General features: G+C 52.2%; 2 protein-coding genes across 4 annotated transcripts in view; one reads left to right on the forward strand and one right to left on the reverse strand.

Annotated features, from left to right (window-relative positions):
* Positions 1–15,956, reverse strand: part of SMG6 (SMG6 nonsense mediated mRNA decay factor) — a 115,785-nt gene extending 99,829 nt beyond the window's left edge. For all 3 annotated transcript variants that reach the window (XM_055796773.1, XM_055796772.1, XM_055796771.1), the window contains exons 1-8: positions 15,833–15,956; positions 13,030–14,800; positions 10,720–10,912; positions 9,911–10,021; positions 9,082–9,188; positions 7,842–7,920; positions 6,388–6,498; positions 5,570–5,782 (exon numbers count right to left, since the gene is read on the reverse strand). In XM_055796773.1, the coding sequence (XP_055652748.1) occupies positions 5,570–5,782; positions 6,388–6,498; positions 7,842–7,920; positions 9,082–9,188; positions 9,911–10,021; positions 10,720–10,912; positions 13,030–14,800; positions 15,833–15,926 (2,679 nt within the window). In that variant the 5' untranslated portion in view covers positions 15,927–15,956. The remainder of the gene's footprint in view (positions 1–5,569; positions 5,783–6,387; positions 6,499–7,841; positions 7,921–9,081; positions 9,189–9,910; positions 10,022–10,719; positions 10,913–13,029; positions 14,801–15,832) is intronic.
* A 51-nt stretch (positions 15,957–16,007) lies between these two features.
* On the forward strand, positions 16,008–18,304 carry SRR (serine racemase). The gene is made up of 7 exons (XM_005240438.4): positions 16,008–16,220; positions 16,402–16,537; positions 16,798–16,901; positions 16,975–17,094; positions 17,207–17,281; positions 17,519–17,728; positions 18,016–18,304. Exons 1-7 carry the CDS (start codon positions 16,008–16,010, stop codon positions 18,211–18,213), a joined length of 1,056 nt encoding a protein of 351 aa, XP_005240495.3. The 3' UTR covers positions 18,214–18,304.
* Positions 18,305–18,379: the final 75 nt, after the last annotated feature.

Raw genomic sequence — 18,379 nt, forward strand, 5'->3', positions numbered from 1 at the left:
CAGACATATATTTTTTTTGGAAGCCTTTGATCTGGAAAATAAAAAACAGACCACTCTGAGCACTGTGCCCACCTGAAGCCATGGAGATAACAGGTGAGGGAGCCCTGTGCTTCAGCCAGCAGGGATTATTCATGACAGCCTGCATGGCAGAGAAAAGACCAATCTTTCGCTGTCCTGAGAAAAACTACCCAGCCAGGCTGGAAAGTGTAGAGAAATGATCCCACCAGCATGGTAGCAAACTCAGGGGCAGACACCCCAGAAACAAGTTCCCCAAACAGCCTCTTACTCATGCATCTGCATGGAAGAAAAAACATCATTACAGCAATATATCATTTCCACTTTTTCCTATCACTTATTTCTAGCCATGTGTAACAGGAAAGAGTTACAAGGTTAAAAAAAGAGCAGAGATTGAAGGGAGCCGCTCTCAGTAAACAGGGATGTGTCTGTGGTGTATTTGCATAAGCAAAGCTGTGCCATGCTCACAGACACCAGCTACACACCACGGCAGCCTTTTAACAAACCAGACACTCCTAGGCACCAGCGGTAGTGAAATCAAGGCAATCCCAACTCTGAACACAGGTCGCTCCCACTCCCATGTGTGACTGCTCCAAGCAAAGGTCAGGCTGATGGAGCAAAATGGCCAAGAAACCCCCACCAGAACTGCTACCAGACTAACACGAGGTTTTATCCCACTGCTCCCTAGAAGCACCCCTCTCCGGATGCAGAGCCCAAGAGACAGCTCCCCCAGCCGAGAAACTGTACCAATGGAAACCAGCCAGGAGAAGGAGCCAGCCCAGTCACCCGAGTGGCTGCTGCCCAAGAGGAACAAGCGCACAAAGCAGAAACAACAAATACCACCAAGGAAAAACAGATGTGAAACATGCAGGAGCTGACTAGGACAGCGACCTTTTTCACTAAGGACACATGGCCTCTATTGAGGCGGTGACTTGGGCAGCCTGGAGCACTGGGAAGTCCTCATGCACAGGCATTCCCAAAAGTGCCTTCTCCACCCCTGGACTGCAACTGGGCTGCAGAAGTGTAAGTGGATGCAGCATCATGGTGTACAGGTGAGGCAGGCAAAGTCAGAAATAAAACTAAGCAGGCAAGAAGAACTGAGAAAGACATAAGATAAGAATCCTTAGAGATGTCTCATCTCTGAAAGAAACAAATTACAGTAAATTTTTGAAAACAGCCCCAACCAGGCATTGTTGGATAAGTTCCCAGTTAGCTGAATCCTGGCCCAGAGGGGAAAAAAGCAGGACAGCTCTCACAACCTCCAGTGCTTTGAGAAGACAGTGCCCTCCGCCAGCTGCAGAGGACCACTTCCCTGCATGCTTGGCACTCATGATTTTCTAGGACTCAGGAGATGGAAAGAGACGAAGGGGTCCAAAACAGACCAGCACTACTTATCTGAAAGAAAACACAAATAATCACACAAAGATAAGCAGCGCTTACAACTCTGACATCGTCATTCTGTCTCCTGGTACTTGCACCCATTACCAGCACAGAGCAACACCTGTACATGTAATAAGCTTTCAAGACAAGTAATGTAGGTAACAAAGAAGAAACACAAAATAAACCCTCTCTCTATATTCAGCCTATTGAGAGAACTTTAACCTCTCTTTTTTTTTTTTTTGGTAGACCTCCTGGTGGTATTTACTGCTTACTTGTGGAAATCCTGATGCACTGTCCACATTCCCTGCCACTAAGAATAGAGCCTGTATAAAGAAACAGAGGTTAAAACCTGCTCTAAACTTCAGAGCTCACAATTCCACCACAATTTCTCTGCTACTGCAAAGGGGTGGCTGCTCCATGGGCACCCAGCACCAGGCAAATGCAACACCTCTGTCCCTTATCAGCAGGCCAAGGGGTGGAAACAGGAATGTTCCTGCAGCCAACACGCAGGCCTGAGACAGCGGATCTTGACTCTGACCTTAGATTTTCCTAAGAGCTTTTTGGGTGGCCCTACCAAACTTTTGATGGCTCTACAAGACTGACCTCTCACAAAGAGGCAAGGAGCCTTAATTCTTTAATGAGGCTAAAGTATTCAGACATCTGGAGAGAAGTATTATTCAATTACTGTCTTGCCAAGGGAAAACCTCTCTTCCCTAATCTTAGCTATGGCTATGGAGTAATCTTTTATTAGTGCATGCATGCTGTGTGGTAACACAAGGAAGTATCTACTGCAGAGCACAGGCAGTAGGCAATAGCAACTGTGGGAACCTTAACTCAGCATTTCCTGAGAGGAGTGATTAAAATCTCAAACTCAGTGTAATATTAACACTTTCTCAAGAGACTGACAGCACACTTGCCCTGTTTACCTTACCAATTCACAGCCTGCACTGTAAGCTGTATATGGTACTAGCAGATTTAAGATCAATACAGACCCATAGCAAACGAAATCAACGGCAGAGAAGAAATTGCAGAGACTCAGCTCTTCAGCTCACTTTGCCCTGTCCAGCTGTTTTTTAAAAAGAAACACAACAGCTCATTGGTTCAATCTCCATTTTTGCATTTCTTATTGGAATCCCCCACAAAGTGACCTGACATTGTCAGGTAAGCAGGGCACTGGGCCAACCTGGACTCTCCTGCCACCGCACACCTAGAAACATGCAACGTACAAGAGACCACAGAGAACAGCCATTCACAGAATGAAACCCCAAAAGGCTGCAAACATAATGGACAAAACCCTAAGCACAAAACAGCCAGTCTGCAACTCAAAACACTTCTTCAGCTCGGTGTGAAACTGTCCCACACCATGCATGCCAGCAGTGCCAAATCCAGTTACTGAGGAAGGGGCCAAAGATACATGTCCCTTGGTGTGGGCAGACATTCTTCCAGTTCTGCATCCTCCGAGAAAAGATGATGTAGCAAACTGTGAGCTATACAAGCCTCTACCTAAACACAGCACAAGGCAAATTGCCTGCTCTGCACGCCACCTTCCCTTGTCACAGCAATGGCTGCAGCGTGAGCTGGCCTTCTGCAGACATGCCATCACACTTCACTAACTCCATTCAGTTGGCTTCTAACCCTAAAATAAAGTAATGATGTTTCTGTTTTCATACAGGGCTGCATAAAATAAAATAAAGTCAGCACTGAGAAGAGACATGCAAGCATACGCAGAGCAGACTCTCTGCTCGCTGACGGGGACGGCGCGCACATCAGCAGATCCTGGGAGAGTAATCATTCACATCTCCCTGCCAAGCGTGCCACGTAACAGGACTGGCACCTAACCGCCTGCACAATGAAGAAAGTGACCACTGAGGACAGAAAAGATCTCAAATCAATTTCTTGTCACCTGTAAAACAGCCAGCATCTCCACAGTAAAAATACCTTTGACTTGGGCTGGGTTTGAAGCAACAGCCTCCGTTTTAAGGGTGCAGCGAACCTCTCCCCCACATTTCTGCCCAGCACACATCCAGAGCTGGTAGGGTCTATACTTGCAGTGTTGTATCTGCTTCTGGAAGCTGAACACTTTGCCATTCTGCCCTGCAAAATTCCCTTCTCTAACTCAGAAACAGTTGCCATAAAGACTGATGTCTGAGGAGCTACCTGTAGAGCACAGCTGTCAGTACAGATGAGAAAACAGGGCTTGCCTCAGCCTTTTCAAGGGCAAAAGCTGGCAAGGAAGGGACCAAGGAGGCAATGACACATTTACACTCATTTCCCCAAAATGACACGTAAGCACTGGCAGACATCCCCTGGGAGAAGAGCTGTTCCCTCCCGCCCGGCTGCGGGACGTGGGGCAGAGGTGCTGCCAGAGAACTGCTCCCTGTCCCTGGCGCAGGCAGGGCCCTTCCAAGGCCAAACAGTGCCGCACAGTGGCAACAGGCAGCCGGCTCCTCTCCTCTCCAGAGCAGGAGCCGCACACCACCGAGAGGTGCAGTGAGGAAGAGGGTAAGAGGCCACAGCTTCACAGAGCAAGGAGTCCAGAGACTCCCAAAGAGCTGCTGTCTGTACCCAGCTCACAGCTTCACAGCTCAGGAGCTTTGGCAGTGACAAAAGATTTAAGGTTTGCTTTTCACCTCGTTATTTTCCATCCAGAGCAGTTCAGTGACACGGCCACAGCACAGTCCCATAAGCAGCTGTGCCAACACGAATGGAGTGCTGCACCACAGCAGGCACAGGCTGCCTGAGCACAAATACCTAGGCTGCCAAAACCAGCAGTGCCCAAACCTGGGCCCCCAGCTCCCCCCCACCCTCTTGCCATTATATTTCTGATCAGGCAACCTCTCCACGATCAGAAAGTTTGTGCTTTCCATGAATCAACATTTCAAACAGATGAAGAAATCAAGAATAATGGCAGTAATCAGACACACGATCTGTACAGGCATCGCCAGCAACCTGCACTTCAGAGAGCACAGACACCACAGAAAAGACCAAATGCAAGCTCTAGCAAACAGCACTGCACTATAAAAAACAAGAAATTGCTGCCCCCCACTTTGCTAGCTGTTACATTGCCTCACATGGGAGCGCTGCAAAAGAGAAACCCCTAGTGCCTCAAAAACACTCACAGCATCTTATGTCAAAGCATCTTCATCAATGATTTATGGAGAGGCTAAAGCTTGGCATGTTCTTTTCAATGATGCTGAGGAAGCAAAGGTCTCCAGAAGAGAAGCTGAGGGGAGGGAAAACAACCAAGGGCAGTAACATCTTAAAAATGCTGCAACGATGTGCCAGAGCTTATCTTTCAAAACCCCAAGACTTCACCCCAGTTCCACCCAGCTGAAGTCACAAACTAGTTATAAAAGTGCAATCGTATCTGAGCAGCCCAGGGCCCCGCAGTATGCGGAGAAGGTCTTCCCAGTTCTGCTAAACTCACATCCTTAACAGCCATTTTAGGACAGGCAGCCCAGAGCTCCCTGGCAAGTTCTCTTGCAAGCTGCATGTGCCAAAGCAGTGCAAGAATTCCTAGAGGATGAGCTCCCAACCACCACTGCATTTGCCTGCATTCCTGTGCCTGACAAACAGAGTTCACTCGGGCTCCTCTTGCAAGGTACACAGCTCCAACGGACCGACGAGACATACCAATAGTCAATTTTTTTTCTTATTCTTGCAAAAGAAAGGCACGCTACTCTGGCCTCTCAGCAGAACAAGTAATGCAAATATAACACCTACACTGGAAATTAAAAACACGGTTTTCACATTCCCAGTGCGAACCTCCAATCATCTGGCACGGGGACAAGTGACCCACTTCCAGAACAAGCCTCAGAAGTTACAAGGTCACTATTAACCCTGGTCTTCAGCATTTGACCTCATTTCCCACCAGCAACCTCACCCAAGTTAGAGCCCTCAACAGAGGCATTTTACAGCATCTTCTGTTTGTGCCTCTCCTATTCCATATCAGCCACACCAGCGCACGCTGCCAAGAAATGGATGGTAACAACATGCCTTAAACATGAGAGGCACGAGGTCACCAGCTCCTCAGCCTGACCCAGGCACAGATCCCATAGGGGAAGCCAAAACACTGGAAAATTTAGCAACAGGAAAGCAAAACAGATCCAGTGTCATTCCACTGCATTCCAAACACATGACACCAAAGCCAACTGCCGCCTCCTGCAGTACTCACGTCGCTGGGGCTGAGGTTCCCAAGACCGTTGTCCTGCTCAGAATCCCTGCCGGACTCGTGGCCCTGGGAGGAGCGGGGGTGGGAGGGATGGATCCAGATCTCCAGCCGTGTGGCATCATCTCCAACTTGTCGCAATGTGGGCTTCTTGCCCTTCCCCCAGCGGCTGGGGCTCAGATCCAGCACCTGATGTTTCCTCTGCTCCATCTGCTCAGCCTGGGCAGACAGGACAGATTCAGATCACTCAGGGATCAAAGTTCAGGAAAAGTAAATAATTCCATTTGTATGGAGAAATTAGCCCTTTCCCCTGCTTCAGAACCACAGTAACTCATTGACAGGTCCAGAATTCGGTTTCTGATACTACAGGACAATGCAGATGAGAGGTTTTCAACCCCAACTGCTCCAGGACAAGGGAAGCTGTGTGACAGCCAGCATGCCGTATCTTTGACTTGGGATGACCCTCTGGGGCACAAAGGGACTGCAGCCTCTCTGGTCCACCCTCACAGGTGTGGGGCACCTATGGGACAAGGCAATGATCATGCTGCACACCACAGCAACTTGCTGAGCTCAGCTGTTCTATAGTTTGAGACCCAGAAACGAGACTCAGATGCTCAAACAACCCCAAAAGCAGTCTGAGGAGAGGCAGAAAGGACACTACCACTCTGAAAACTGCCTCTCAACACGAAATTTCTTAGAAGTAGACAGGTGGTGACTCCAAGTCCAAAAGCCACCATCACCCTCCGCTCTGGATCACAGCTCTCCAGCACAGGACAGTTAGCACAGGCAGCTGTAGCATCCTGCAGCCCAGCTCCAAAACTCACCTTGCGTTTCGTCTCTTCAAACAGGCTCATGAGGCTCTCCTTGGCTGTGAGGATGGGGTTGCTAGCAGCCAGACTGCGCATGTAATAGTAGACAGCATCCAGCTTTCTCCTCTGCAAAAACACAACCAGACTCAGAGCTGCCACTCATTCTGGGGCATTCAGAGCCAAGCTCCCGCATACTTGCCATCCCTGTCCCTCCATACGCATGCCCTCTTCCTCAATACTGCCTGGGACAGACAGACATGCCAACAAACCTTATGACAAGTAGGACCTTGAACGCTCTGTCCACATTCACAGCTACCTACAACCCCCAGCACAAAGCACAAGCCCTCTGCCAGGGTTAGAGAGCACAGGTAAGCTGTGGACTCGCTTACCCCAGCCTCAGGGCTTCTACAGAAGCCATCAGCCCAGAGGCTCACACAAAACAGTCTCTCACCAGACATCATGGCAAAGGGCAAAGGTATAAATACTGAATTCCAGACAGTTCAGGAAATAACTCTTTTCAACATTACTACGAATATGGAAACTACTCCACGTGAGTTTTACAAAGAGCAGAGGCCCAGGAAGACTAGGGGGTTTGCCAGACTTCTGCCTGTGGTGGGGCAGGACACCCCCCTCATTTCAGCCTGCTGCCAGGCTAATCCCCTCGTGCTCGGAGCAACTTTCAGCATCATTTCTCCCACAGGCTGGCCACAGGGAATACTGTCAGAAGGCAACCCCCAGGACTTAATGCTACCAACACACACAGCCATTTAGGGTTTTGGCCACATGCTGCCGGCCTTAGAAAACACCACAGAAGGCAGGGCACTTCACTGCTCCAAGCCCCACACCGGGAGTCAGAAAGGTCATTCCCAGCCATGAAGGAAATGCACCTCTGAACCCTGCAGTTCTCAGCTGCTCTGCTTTACACCAGCATCCTTCAGTGCTGTGAAGAGGCAGACCGCTACCAGCTCCTGTGTCCCAGCCTGATGCTTCCATTACCTGCTGTCACATTCTCCTGGAAGTAAGTTTTCCTGCACAGCCACAGCAGCCAGCTAAATGGAAACTTCAAAGTTGCATATGAATGCTGCTTAGACCAGTGCCCACAGGTTCAATGAAGATGTGGCAAACAGTAACAGCACCCTCATGACAGCATGGTCTTCAGCACAAAAATCTCAGGCAAAACTTTAAACACAACCCACTTTTAAAACATTTGCATTCAGCCCACAGAACAGTCCCCAAAATGCCAATAGCTTGAGGGAGTAGCGTGTATCTAACAAAGCTGCCTGAAGCCACAGCAGCTGGAATCCACACAGCACATCCTGCCATCAGCTTTTTTCTTTTTGAAAAAAAAAAACCACCACACATCTGGGAACAATGCCCTAAACAATGCCTTTGTCCACCAGATGGAATCTCACAGCCATCCCAGAGGCTCTCCCGATGCTTGGTACATCCTTTCATGATGAGCGTCTTACCGTGTAGATGGCCAAAAGCGCCAGCTGGTTGTATGGGCGGCCGTTTTTGGGAGCGATTTGCTGTGCCTTCAGGTACCAGCTGAGGAAGAGGAAAGATAAAAAAAAAAAAAAAAAAAAAAAAAGAAGGGCTTACTAAAAGGACATCAGGTTGCCTTCCTTGCTGTTTAAGGGTGCAGAATTCCCCTTGCAGTACAGCATGAGCAGTGCTGCAGGGAACAGGCCCTTTGCACAAATGCCCTCTGCCTGCAAAAGCATGCACAGGCAGTGAGCCTGCACCTGGCCTGGAGAGGCAGTTGGGGCAAAGGTCAAAAGAGGGAGCAGATACAGCTGCAGAAGGCAACGTTCATGGCTCAGCCTGAAGATGAGCATTTAGCCAGACCCAGCAAGCACTGTCCCCTGTGCAGCCTCTGGCACAGAGCATAGGCTATTCAGGGAACATTTCTCTCTCAGTCCCCTTTTTAGCTCCATAGCAGCTGGGACCAAACCCCCCATGTTCCTTAGCTTGTACCCCATATTTTCAAGATACTTATCACAAGAGAAGACGTATCTGTTCAATGGCAATCCATTCATCCCTCCATTCTTCTCCCAATCTTCCCTCAATTCCATTATCCATTTTCCAGCTTATTTCATGCCACACTGATTCGTCAATACCGTTCAGACATATAATGAACCCACTACACTCCCTCCAGCCTCCTTCAGATATCAAGCATACCCCACAATGTCCATAGACCCCAAAACTGGCAGCTTTCTTTGCCCTGACCTCCAAATTTCCACAGACTTCAGGGCTCCATCCCCCATGCTGTGCTCACTTGCCCCCACACCAGTATTCGCTCCAGAAAAAAAACATCAGAAAGACAAGAGTGACAGGAAGCAACAAGTGCCAGGAACTCCTGATGCAGTCAGTACATATGGACACATATAGAAACCTCTCCTAGCTGAAAAGCTACCAGAAAAGTCAACAGCTATTCTGCCAGCCTCAACAGCATAAACCCTCCCTGCTGCAGGATCAGCACAGGACAACTTCTACACTAGATGGCTGGAGGATGACTAGATCTGCTGACTTGCTCTCTAGGACAGCAAAACAGTCTGAGCTACAGCTTCCAGCTTCACAGGACTGCAATACAATAAAAAGGAGTGGAAAGACTGCTTTGGCTAGAGGCAAGTTTAAGCGTGAAATGAGACAAATCCCTTGTAGATAGAAGAAGAGCTGTCCCCGGCGCTATGGTGAAAAACACAATACCTGCGTGCCTTTCCGTAGTTTGCCGTGTCATTTGCTTGTTCTCTGTATCGGCAAATGTCCCCTTGACAAATCATACACCTCTGAGCACTGATCAGCGCATACTTCACCTGGAAAGAAGCATTCAGTACATCATGTGGGACATTGCAGCCCTGGCTCACCTGCAGACCCGGTGCATGCACAGGGACTGTAGAGAGCTAAGAGGAGGTCACTGACACACTGAAGGTCTCGCAAAAGGGCAGCAGAATGAAATGACAAGGCTCCATGGCACTGGTTCAGCATTTCTAGGAGCAAGCCAATCCCCTAAACGCTCCTCTCTTACAACAATGTCCCATCTCTCTCCAAGAGAGAGTTGTTCAGCCCATGACCAATTTGAGGACAGCTGTTAGACAAACACATCTCTCTGGGAATGGAGCTGGACTAAAATATCCTTCCCCAGCTGTCCCTCACACCTGCCATCACAGCTCAGGGCAATATGCTGTCAAGTGTCAGGGAGGCAGTGCAACTGTTAGCTTTCCTTGTTCATTATTTTGGATTCCAAGCAGAAAGAAAAGTTCAATATCTAAGGCAAAGTCAGAGTACTTTCCCTTTATTAGCCCTGGTCACAGAGCTGGTACAAAAAGAAGTTCTTTGCAAAAGAAGCTAAGAAATGTTAATGCCTCAGCACTGGTTCAACAAGTTCTCTAGAAGCTGAGAAACATTCCCTGCAAACATACTGGCATCTGTTTGGAGCTCAGCTGCCTACCTCCCTCTTGTCAAGGGCAGCACATTGAGTTCAGCACGTTGCATATGATTAACAGGGTAAGAAGCCTCCAGAAGGAAGCCAACCTACCATTTTCCTCAGAGGCTTACTGCGGATGACCATCCCGTCCATATAGTCCTCTAGCTTGAACTGGTACGACACCTGCAACTTTTGGAGTAGGCCATCAAAAAAAGAAGTGCCCTGCAAAACACACACATACTTAGCTGTTACAATCTTTCAGATGATGAGTATAAAATCATCACACCATCCCTACCACAGGCAAGAAAGAAGCCTCCTCTCCCTGAGGTTTGGCTATTCAGAAACAACAAGGAGGTCAGGGGATCTCCAGCCTCAGAGGTTTTCAAGACTGAGCTAGACAAACCAAGATTGACCTGATCTAGTGTTTGAGGAGTCCTGCTTTGAGCAGGAGGTTAGACTAAAGCCCTCTAGCAGTCCCTTCCCACCAACCTAATTCTATAAAACACATCCTCTCGGATCTGTCAGCCTACCTTCAACAAAGAGTAAACTGAGCTGCAGTTTAACACAATGAATTTTAAGCAAATGTGATAAAGATGGCACAAATACCTCCTTTTCATTTCTCATTCTGTTTACTTCCACTTCAGGGCATTTGTTTCATTTAGCTTAAATCAATTTCTAATTAACATAACACACCGAAACAAGCCTGGTTTAAATTATAACAGATGTCCACCTGGACCTACACCTGCCACACTAAACCATAATCCGTCTGAACATTCTCCTTGCACAAGGATGGCTTAAGGCACACAGAGATATGAATAGGATCAAGAAGACTACTTGCCCAGTCACACCACCCCATTCCAAACACCAGCCAATCCCACCCAAAGGTTTAGTGGAGTCTGGGGATGTTTCACTCTTCTTACCTCATCTAGAAGCTGGAGCAGTTTGTTCCGAATTTCTTGGGCGTTTTCACCCTGAGGGTCCTTGAGGAGCTGCCGGAATTTCTCTATCACCTGGTAAAACGCATTCTTCCATAGCAGCTGGTCCACATTCTGGGTATCAGAGAACTCTATATCCATCAGGATGCACTGTTCATACAGCTGTAGCATCTCCATCCTACAACAAAACACAATTAGCGGTCAACACAACAGCAACTGCCCAGCCTGGGCCTGAGCTGCCAGGGCACATGTGCCAAGCCACCTGCTGCTTTTCATCCAGCAAGCACGAGATGTCAGCAGTTCATCCAGCTTGCACGCTGTGGCAAATTGACGCTTCCACACTCATCTCAAAGGGAGATGAGAGCTGTTACAATCAAACACCCTTCCTGCTCCAAGAGAGCAAATCTGAAAAGACCATCCCCCTTGTATGTACGCATCGGAATGGATCAGTTCCTGGCAAAGAGCAAGGAGCTCTGCTACAGTTCTGCCACTGGGAAGAGCAAGGCACAAGCATCTCCTTATACTAACATAGAGAAAGCATGCACTGCCAGACTCTGCTCCTTCTGAGCACAAAGTCTGGCTACAACGGGCCAGGAACAAAACCACAAAGAACCAGAGGGCAACAGAGGCCTTGCCATTGAAACGATCCCCACCTCCCTTCCATCCATCCAAAATACACAGCACAAACAGAGACCCCCACTTCCTCAAAGACAAACAAGAGCTGAGAACATTACACCTGAAGGAAATAAAGCCTCTGAGTCCCAGAAATCACATTCCCCTCACCAACTACCTACAGCCTGGCCCAGATGCTGGAGCAGAACCCTTCCCCTGAATTTAATAACATAGTTGCAAACTAGAAACAGCTCCACAATATGTGGGGCAAGTTTACAGTAAAGGGGATCCTCAGCTGTTACTGTCTTGGCAGCCTCATCCCTTAAGAGTACTTTGAGGCCTACAGAAAACAGTACTACAGCATAGATGGTAAAGCCTGGAGGGAAGCCAGGTGGCAATGCCTGGAAGAGCCCAACAGAGTAACAGGAGGATGCTGGCACGTTCCTTGTGCAAAGAACAGAGCATGGTTCTGCTGCCCTGCCCCACGCAGTCCCCAAAGCCTGTGCACACACGCACTTGGACAGCAGAAACACTGACCAAGAGAATTAAGAAGTTTCTGCAGATGGGCATCCGATAAGCAGCACTTGCATCCAAGAGCCCCAGCACGGCTCCGCAGACAGGCTGGCAGCACGCACTCAGACACAAGCAGGAGACACCAAGACAGAGGGACACTGCCAGCAGGGACGGGGTCAACCATGCCTACACTCCCAGGGCAGGGTGGGCTTCACACAGGCCACAGCAGCACTGAGCAGTCTTTTCTCTCCCTCCAGACAACAGCTCTAGGTGACCCTGACACCTTGAGGAAGGGCTGAAACCTCTAGTGTGGCTTCAAGCGCAGACATATCTCACCCTGTGGTCTGTAGCACAAGCGCCCAAAACAACAAACAAGCCCCGAAATGAGCTCACCTGCTAATTTTCCTGCCAGTCAGCTCCAAAAATAAGTCCCCAGGGAAGCCCTGGAGACTCAGAGGCCACAGGTAAATGTGAAAGATGACAAGTAGAAACTTGCTCCAGCCTTGTTAACCACCCTCCAGAGCACCAGTGTCACTTCCCACATGCTAGCTGGTGTCACCAGGCTACTCCCACTGGACCACTGTATGTCACAGCATTAAGTGATGTCAAAAGCAAAACCACCTGGTGCTTGAAAGGTGCTGTCACTGTTAACAGCATCAGGAACCCCACACAAGGCTTCACAAGTACAAGCCAACAGTCACTGCCCCTGAAGTCCAGAACACAAGTTACACAGCAGATAACAGAGGACAGGCAAAGAAGTAGAAGTCCACCAGCAAATACTGAAAGCATATGAGGGCACTGGAACTGAGAGTGGCTCCAGCAAAGGCAAGAACCCAAGAGCCACAGCAGGTGCTTGTCCTGCTCCTCCACGGCCCTGCGGACAAGGGCAAGGCATTCCACAACCACAAAAAGCCACGGCTTAGCTCCCAGCCCAAGCAAATGGTATCTTCACCCACAGTTTCCTCCCAATACACACATACCACTAGCACGTGAAAAACAGACCCAGTACATCAAAAGCTAGCAAGCCACTACCCCCTCTTCCAGTTTCCAAGATGCTGATGTCTCCAGTATGCCAGATCCCCAAGGAGACAGCATTCTCTGGATAACAGTTCTAGTAGTCCACCCTGAAAATAACTCTGCCACACGCCCCGCTACAGCACAGGCACAAACCTCAGCTGGGCCATCTTCTCCAGCCCCTCCGGGCTAATGCGGTCTCTGGAAAGCAGATTGCTGAGCTGCTGCTCCTGGTTCCCAGCCTCGCGGAGGAGTCTGCTGAGCTCCTGCTGCTGCATGTTCCGCATCTGCTGCTCCATCTCAGGACTCAGAGGAGCTGGGGGGAGCGGGCCACACATGTACTGCCCCACCTGGGGAGGGTACCCCGGGTAATAGGCTCCTGGGTACACCCCATTGCTTGGACCCATAGGATACTGCAGGGAGTACCCACCGTAAGGATACTGGGAGCCTTGACCAGAGGCCCGAGGGTAATAATAGGGATTATCAGAGTTTTGGAACTTATAGTAGGATGTCTGACCCTGGCGGGCTTCCCCCCAGGAAGTGGGGCTCACTTCATCGTCCGTGTCTAGAAAGTGAAGCTGAGCGGTCTGGCTCTTCAGAGCGGGTTTTTGGTCCGGGTTATTTGGGTCCCACAGCCTGCGAGCAGTGCCGCCTCGGCCTCTGCTTCGGAGGCCTTTACCCCCAGCCCCGCTGAGCAGGAGCCTGGGCCCAGGGTGACTGGCTTCAGGAGAGCCCACGGTGCTGGCAGAGAAATCAGTGTTGGCAGGCAGGAACAGAATCCCACGGCCCCTCCCTTGGGGCTCTCTGCTCTGGTTCCTCGCCTCAAAAGGCTCTGAGTCTTTGCAACTAACAAATGCCTTCAGAGGCTTCTTTTTATCTGTATCTGCCAGACTGATATCCCTGTTCATAGTTTTGCTGTCAAATGTGACTCGAAAGGGTCCCTTGACTTCCCTGCCATTGCTGCTCCATTCGCTCTCACTCCTAGAAGCTCGACTCTGCTCTGAATGCTTTTTATTATCCGAACCCCTGCTGGAGACATATGCTTCTGCCTCGTCGATTCTATCATCATCCAAGGAGTCAGTGGAGGATGCAGAGACCTGCTTCCTAGGACGTACTCTTTCTCTGGCACGCTCCTGCCGCCTCTCCACCCCATCCACAAGTGGAGCTCCCTCTATGCTGTTGTTGCTTCCAGCTGAGCTTGTGCTGCAGGTGCGGTACCGGCTCCGACGCTTGTCAGAGCGGGAGTACCGTTTGGTAGAGCCCAGCTTCCCCTGCATCACCTCATCACTTTTTCTCCTCACCCTGTCGCTTCGCTCTATCCGTCTTCCTTTTTCTCCCCTTGAGGCTTTCACTCCTTCCCCTACCTGGCTCCCCTCTCTATCCTCCTTGCTTGGTTTGGTTTTCCTGTTACTGTCCTTTCCAGTACCCTTCTCAGCCTCTTCATCTCTCTCGACTTTCAGCTGCTCCATCTTACTGGTGACTTCCTCAGAAGCTGAGCGCAGGGATGGTTCTTTAGCAGCTGAATGCAGACGTTTCCCAGGCTGGTAGATCTGCTGGTCCGGCTTCTTGGTTCTCCTGGTGGTTTTGGAACACCACTCATCCAGAGCAGGCTGCTTGGACATGTTCTCCTGGCTCTGAAGACCACCTTTAGTCTCTGCCTCTTCATTTTCCTGCAAAGGACCATTCTGCTTGGGACCACTGCCTTTGCTGCAATCCTCTGTGACTGGAGCCCCTCCTCCCAAAGAGCCTTTGTCACTGGCACCCTCTTCCTTGCCCTCCTCAGCTCTGCTCCTCTGGTTCTCCGAGGCCTCGTGCTTTGGTTGCACAAGCTTGCTCCTCAGCCGGGACAGGCCAGGCTTGTAAATCTCCAGGTCCGGGCGCCTGTTGTCTTTGCGATGCCTTGGCTCCTTCACTTCTTTCATGTTTTCTGGGGAGAAACAGAAGAAATTTATTCCCACCACAAACCAGCCAGGGACAAAAAACTGTATCATGACAAATACACAAGTAGAAATATTAAGTAAAGGGAAAGAGCCTACCACCCTTCAGGGCAAGTCCAAGAGAACAGACATGAAAATCTACATCAAGGTTTACAGGAAACCACAAAACAAGAGTAGAAAATGAGAAAGTACAACAAAGCTGACCAAACCCTCGGCCACCTAAGGTACAACAAAACTGACCAAACCCTCGGCCACCTACAAAACACAAATCCACAACAGGTTTTACCTCAAAGCGACAATGAGCCAAGAAAAAGAGAGATGAGAGCACACCACCAGACTTGAGCGAGTACCAGCCACAAAGTTTTAGTGCTACAGGTTTCGGCAGCAATTCCCTGCCTGCTGTTGGTGCAGGAGCTTTTCCGCCTGCAGGTGCCACCTTCTCCAACAGCCCCCCCTGCTCTGCCAAGGGGTTGTTTGAGTCACAGATGCATCTTCCCCCCTTGCTCACAACTCAGTAACGCTTCTCTCCTCTCTATAACTGTGTTTACACAAGAGCTCGTTAGAGAACACAGCCTGAACAACACACGATAAAGTGTTTCACCAAAGCGGGGCCGTTACGTGCTGCGTTTCCCCAGCTTTGCCCGACCGGCAGCAGCTCGCGGCCCCTCAGCCAGACGCGACCGCGCTGCCAGGGGCTCGGCCCGGGGGCGGCGGGGGACAGGCCCGCCCTGAGGCCGGGGGAAGCCGCGCCCGCAGCTCCCCAGGGGCGCCCCGCAGCCCCCCCGGGCCCTGCCCTCCCTGCCCCGCCGTCCGCCTGCTCGCACCTCGGCGAGAACCGAGCCCCGGGCGAGGCGGGCCCAGCGCGGCGGTCCGGCCCCGGCCCCTACCTCAGCCCCAGCCGGGCGGCGCGGCCGAGGGGCCCGGCCCGCCCCCGGGCAGGTGCCGCCGAGGGGCGGGGGAAGCCCCCACACAGCGGCTCCCGCCTCCCGCCGCCGCCCCGCCGCTCCCTGCCGCCCCCTCACCTCGCCCGCCACCAGCCGCGGCGCGGGCCTGCGCCGCCACTATGTCCCGCAGCTCGGCGGCCGAGACGCGGACGCGCTCCAACCCCTCCGCCATCTTCCCTCCGCCGGGGGGGGAAGGAGCGAGCCGGGCCCGACGGACGGCGGCCGCGCAGGGCCAAAACGCTCCGCCGTGCGCATGCGCGCTCGCCCCCGGGGCCGCCGGCCGCGCAGCACCGAGCACATGGCGGCGCCGCCCCGCCTGGCCCTGGCCCACGTCCGGGCGGCCGAGGGGCGGCTGCGCCACCGCCTGCCCCGCACGCCGCTGCTCACCAGCCGGAGCCTGGCCCGCCTGGCCGGCCGGCGGCTACTCTTCAAGTGCGAGCTCTTCCAGCGGACCGGCTCCTTCAAGGTGCGCAGAAACCCGCTGCCCGCCCAGCCCTCGAAGCCAACGTGGCTCCTGCCCCCCTGTGCGGGGGCTGAAAGGCTTCCCAGGGCACGGGGGGCTGCTAGGAAGGAGGCTCCCAGCCTGCCCGCAGCACCCTGTGCACCAGCTCCCAGCAGCAGCACAGGCCCCTGTGCTCTCCTTCCAGATCCGCGGTGCCCTCAACGCAGTCAGGAGCCTCGTCGAGGAAAGCCAGCACGCTGGAGGGGCGCTGCCCCGGGCTGTCGTGACGCACAGCAGCGGGAATCACGGGCAGGCGCTCGCCTGTGCCGCCCAGGCAGAAGGTAACGCTTACCCTGAGCTCCAGCCCCGGCTCAGAGGGGCCAGGCAGCAGGTACAGGGCCAGGGGTACGTGCCAAGCTGGCTCCTGGGCAGAGGCAGCTCCAACCCACCCAGCTCCGCTGCCCCTGGAGATAAGCAGTGGCATTCCACTCTTGAACACCTGCAGGAGCTAGCATAGGCAAGGCATGGCCCACTCCTGCAGCGCTAACTGGCTGCTTGTGGCTTTTTGGCTGTTGGATTTGCCTCCTCTTCCATCACACAGGGATCCCTGCTTACATCGTGGTGCCCCAGACAGCCCCGCACTGTAAGCAAGCTGCCATCCGCAGCTACGGTGCCACACTGGTGCCATGCGAGCCCAGCGACAAGGTAAGGCATGGAGAAAGCAGCCAGAGAAGTGGCATAGCCAGACTGAGAGGCAACCATCCATGCTTTCCCCTAGTCCAGAGCCGAGACAGCAGCTCGTGTAGTCCAGGAGACAGGAGGAGTCATGGTGCACCCCAACCAGGAGCTTGCAGTGATGGCAGGGCAAGGCACAATTGCCCTGGAGGTGCTGGAGCAGGTGAGGAAAACGCACAGCCCGGTCACAGCCCGGAGCTCTGCTCCTCAGGCAGGGGCACAGTGAAAAGGAGTGCCCGAGGTGCCAGAAGCACTCACGCTTCCTTTCTGCACAGGCACCTGAGGTAAATGCAGTAGTGGCTCCTGTCGGAGGCGGAGGAATGATTGCAGGAATAGCAGTTGCCATCAAGGTAAGGCAGCAGCTCATCTGGGACACGATGGCTGCATCTCCCTGTGGGAAGGGCAGGGCAGGACTCCCAAGGCAGGCAGCAGCTTTTCTCTTCAGAAATGGACACCCTGTTGTGAAAATCTCTGGGTGCCTGGGCTCTGCACAGAAGCAACGTGACCTGCTTGCCCCCCTGCCTGCACAGCAGCAGCAGACAGGCATACACTAGTTTCAACCAAGTGGCTCTTCCTGCTCTCCACAGGCTTTGAGACCAGATGTGAAAGTGTTTGCTGCTGAGCCACGCAACGTGGATGACTGTTACCAGTCCAAGGTAAGAGGGGAACTGACCCCCAACCTTCATCCACTGGATACCATCGCAGATGCAGTTAAAACGAGCATCGGCCCAAACACGTGGCCTATCATCAGGGATTTGGTTGATGATGTCCTGACAGTCTCAGAGGAAGAAATCAAGGTAAACGCTCCCGGCTCCCTTCTCACGGTAGCTGCCAGCAGGCAGCTGCCTCCAGCCATGCTCTGCCCCTCCACTCTCACCCCTACGCTCTCCCAGGGCAGCACAAGCCCCTGCACACCACCACAGCTGTGTAACACCCACACTGTCTCCAGCTGGAAAGGGCTAGCGGAAGCTCTGCTCTCCCTTCCCAGGGCGCTGCAGAGAGATGTGCACATGCAGTGCCCTCCGCAGCCCTGGAGCAGCCAGTACTTGCTGCTGGGATGACAGCTGCTGCTCTGTCCTGACAGCAAGCCACGCGGCTGGTGTGGGAAAGGATGAAGCTGCTGATTGAGCCAACAGCTGGCGTGGGAGTGGCGGCTGTGCTCTCGGAACAGTTCCAGGCAGTCCCTCGGGATGTGGAAAATGTTTGCATCGTGCTGTGTGGGGGAAACGTGGACCTGAGCTCCCTGACCTGGCTCACAGACCTCCCTGGGAAAGCAGAATGAGAACAGAGCGGTGTCTCAAGCAACGGAAACCTCACTCTGAATTTGTACAGTCTGGTTTGTGCACTACTAAAAACAGACGAACAACCCCAAACATTTCAGAGTTTTTGTAGAGGGATAAGGGAGAGCTGGTGCTGGTCTCTACAGCACAGAGACAGTCACTTGGTTC

This window comes from Falco peregrinus, chromosome 2 (assembly GCF_023634155.1).
Source record: "Falco peregrinus isolate bFalPer1 chromosome 2, bFalPer1.pri, whole genome shotgun sequence".
Classification (NCBI taxonomy): Eukaryota; Metazoa; Chordata; class Aves; order Falconiformes; family Falconidae; genus Falco; species Falco peregrinus.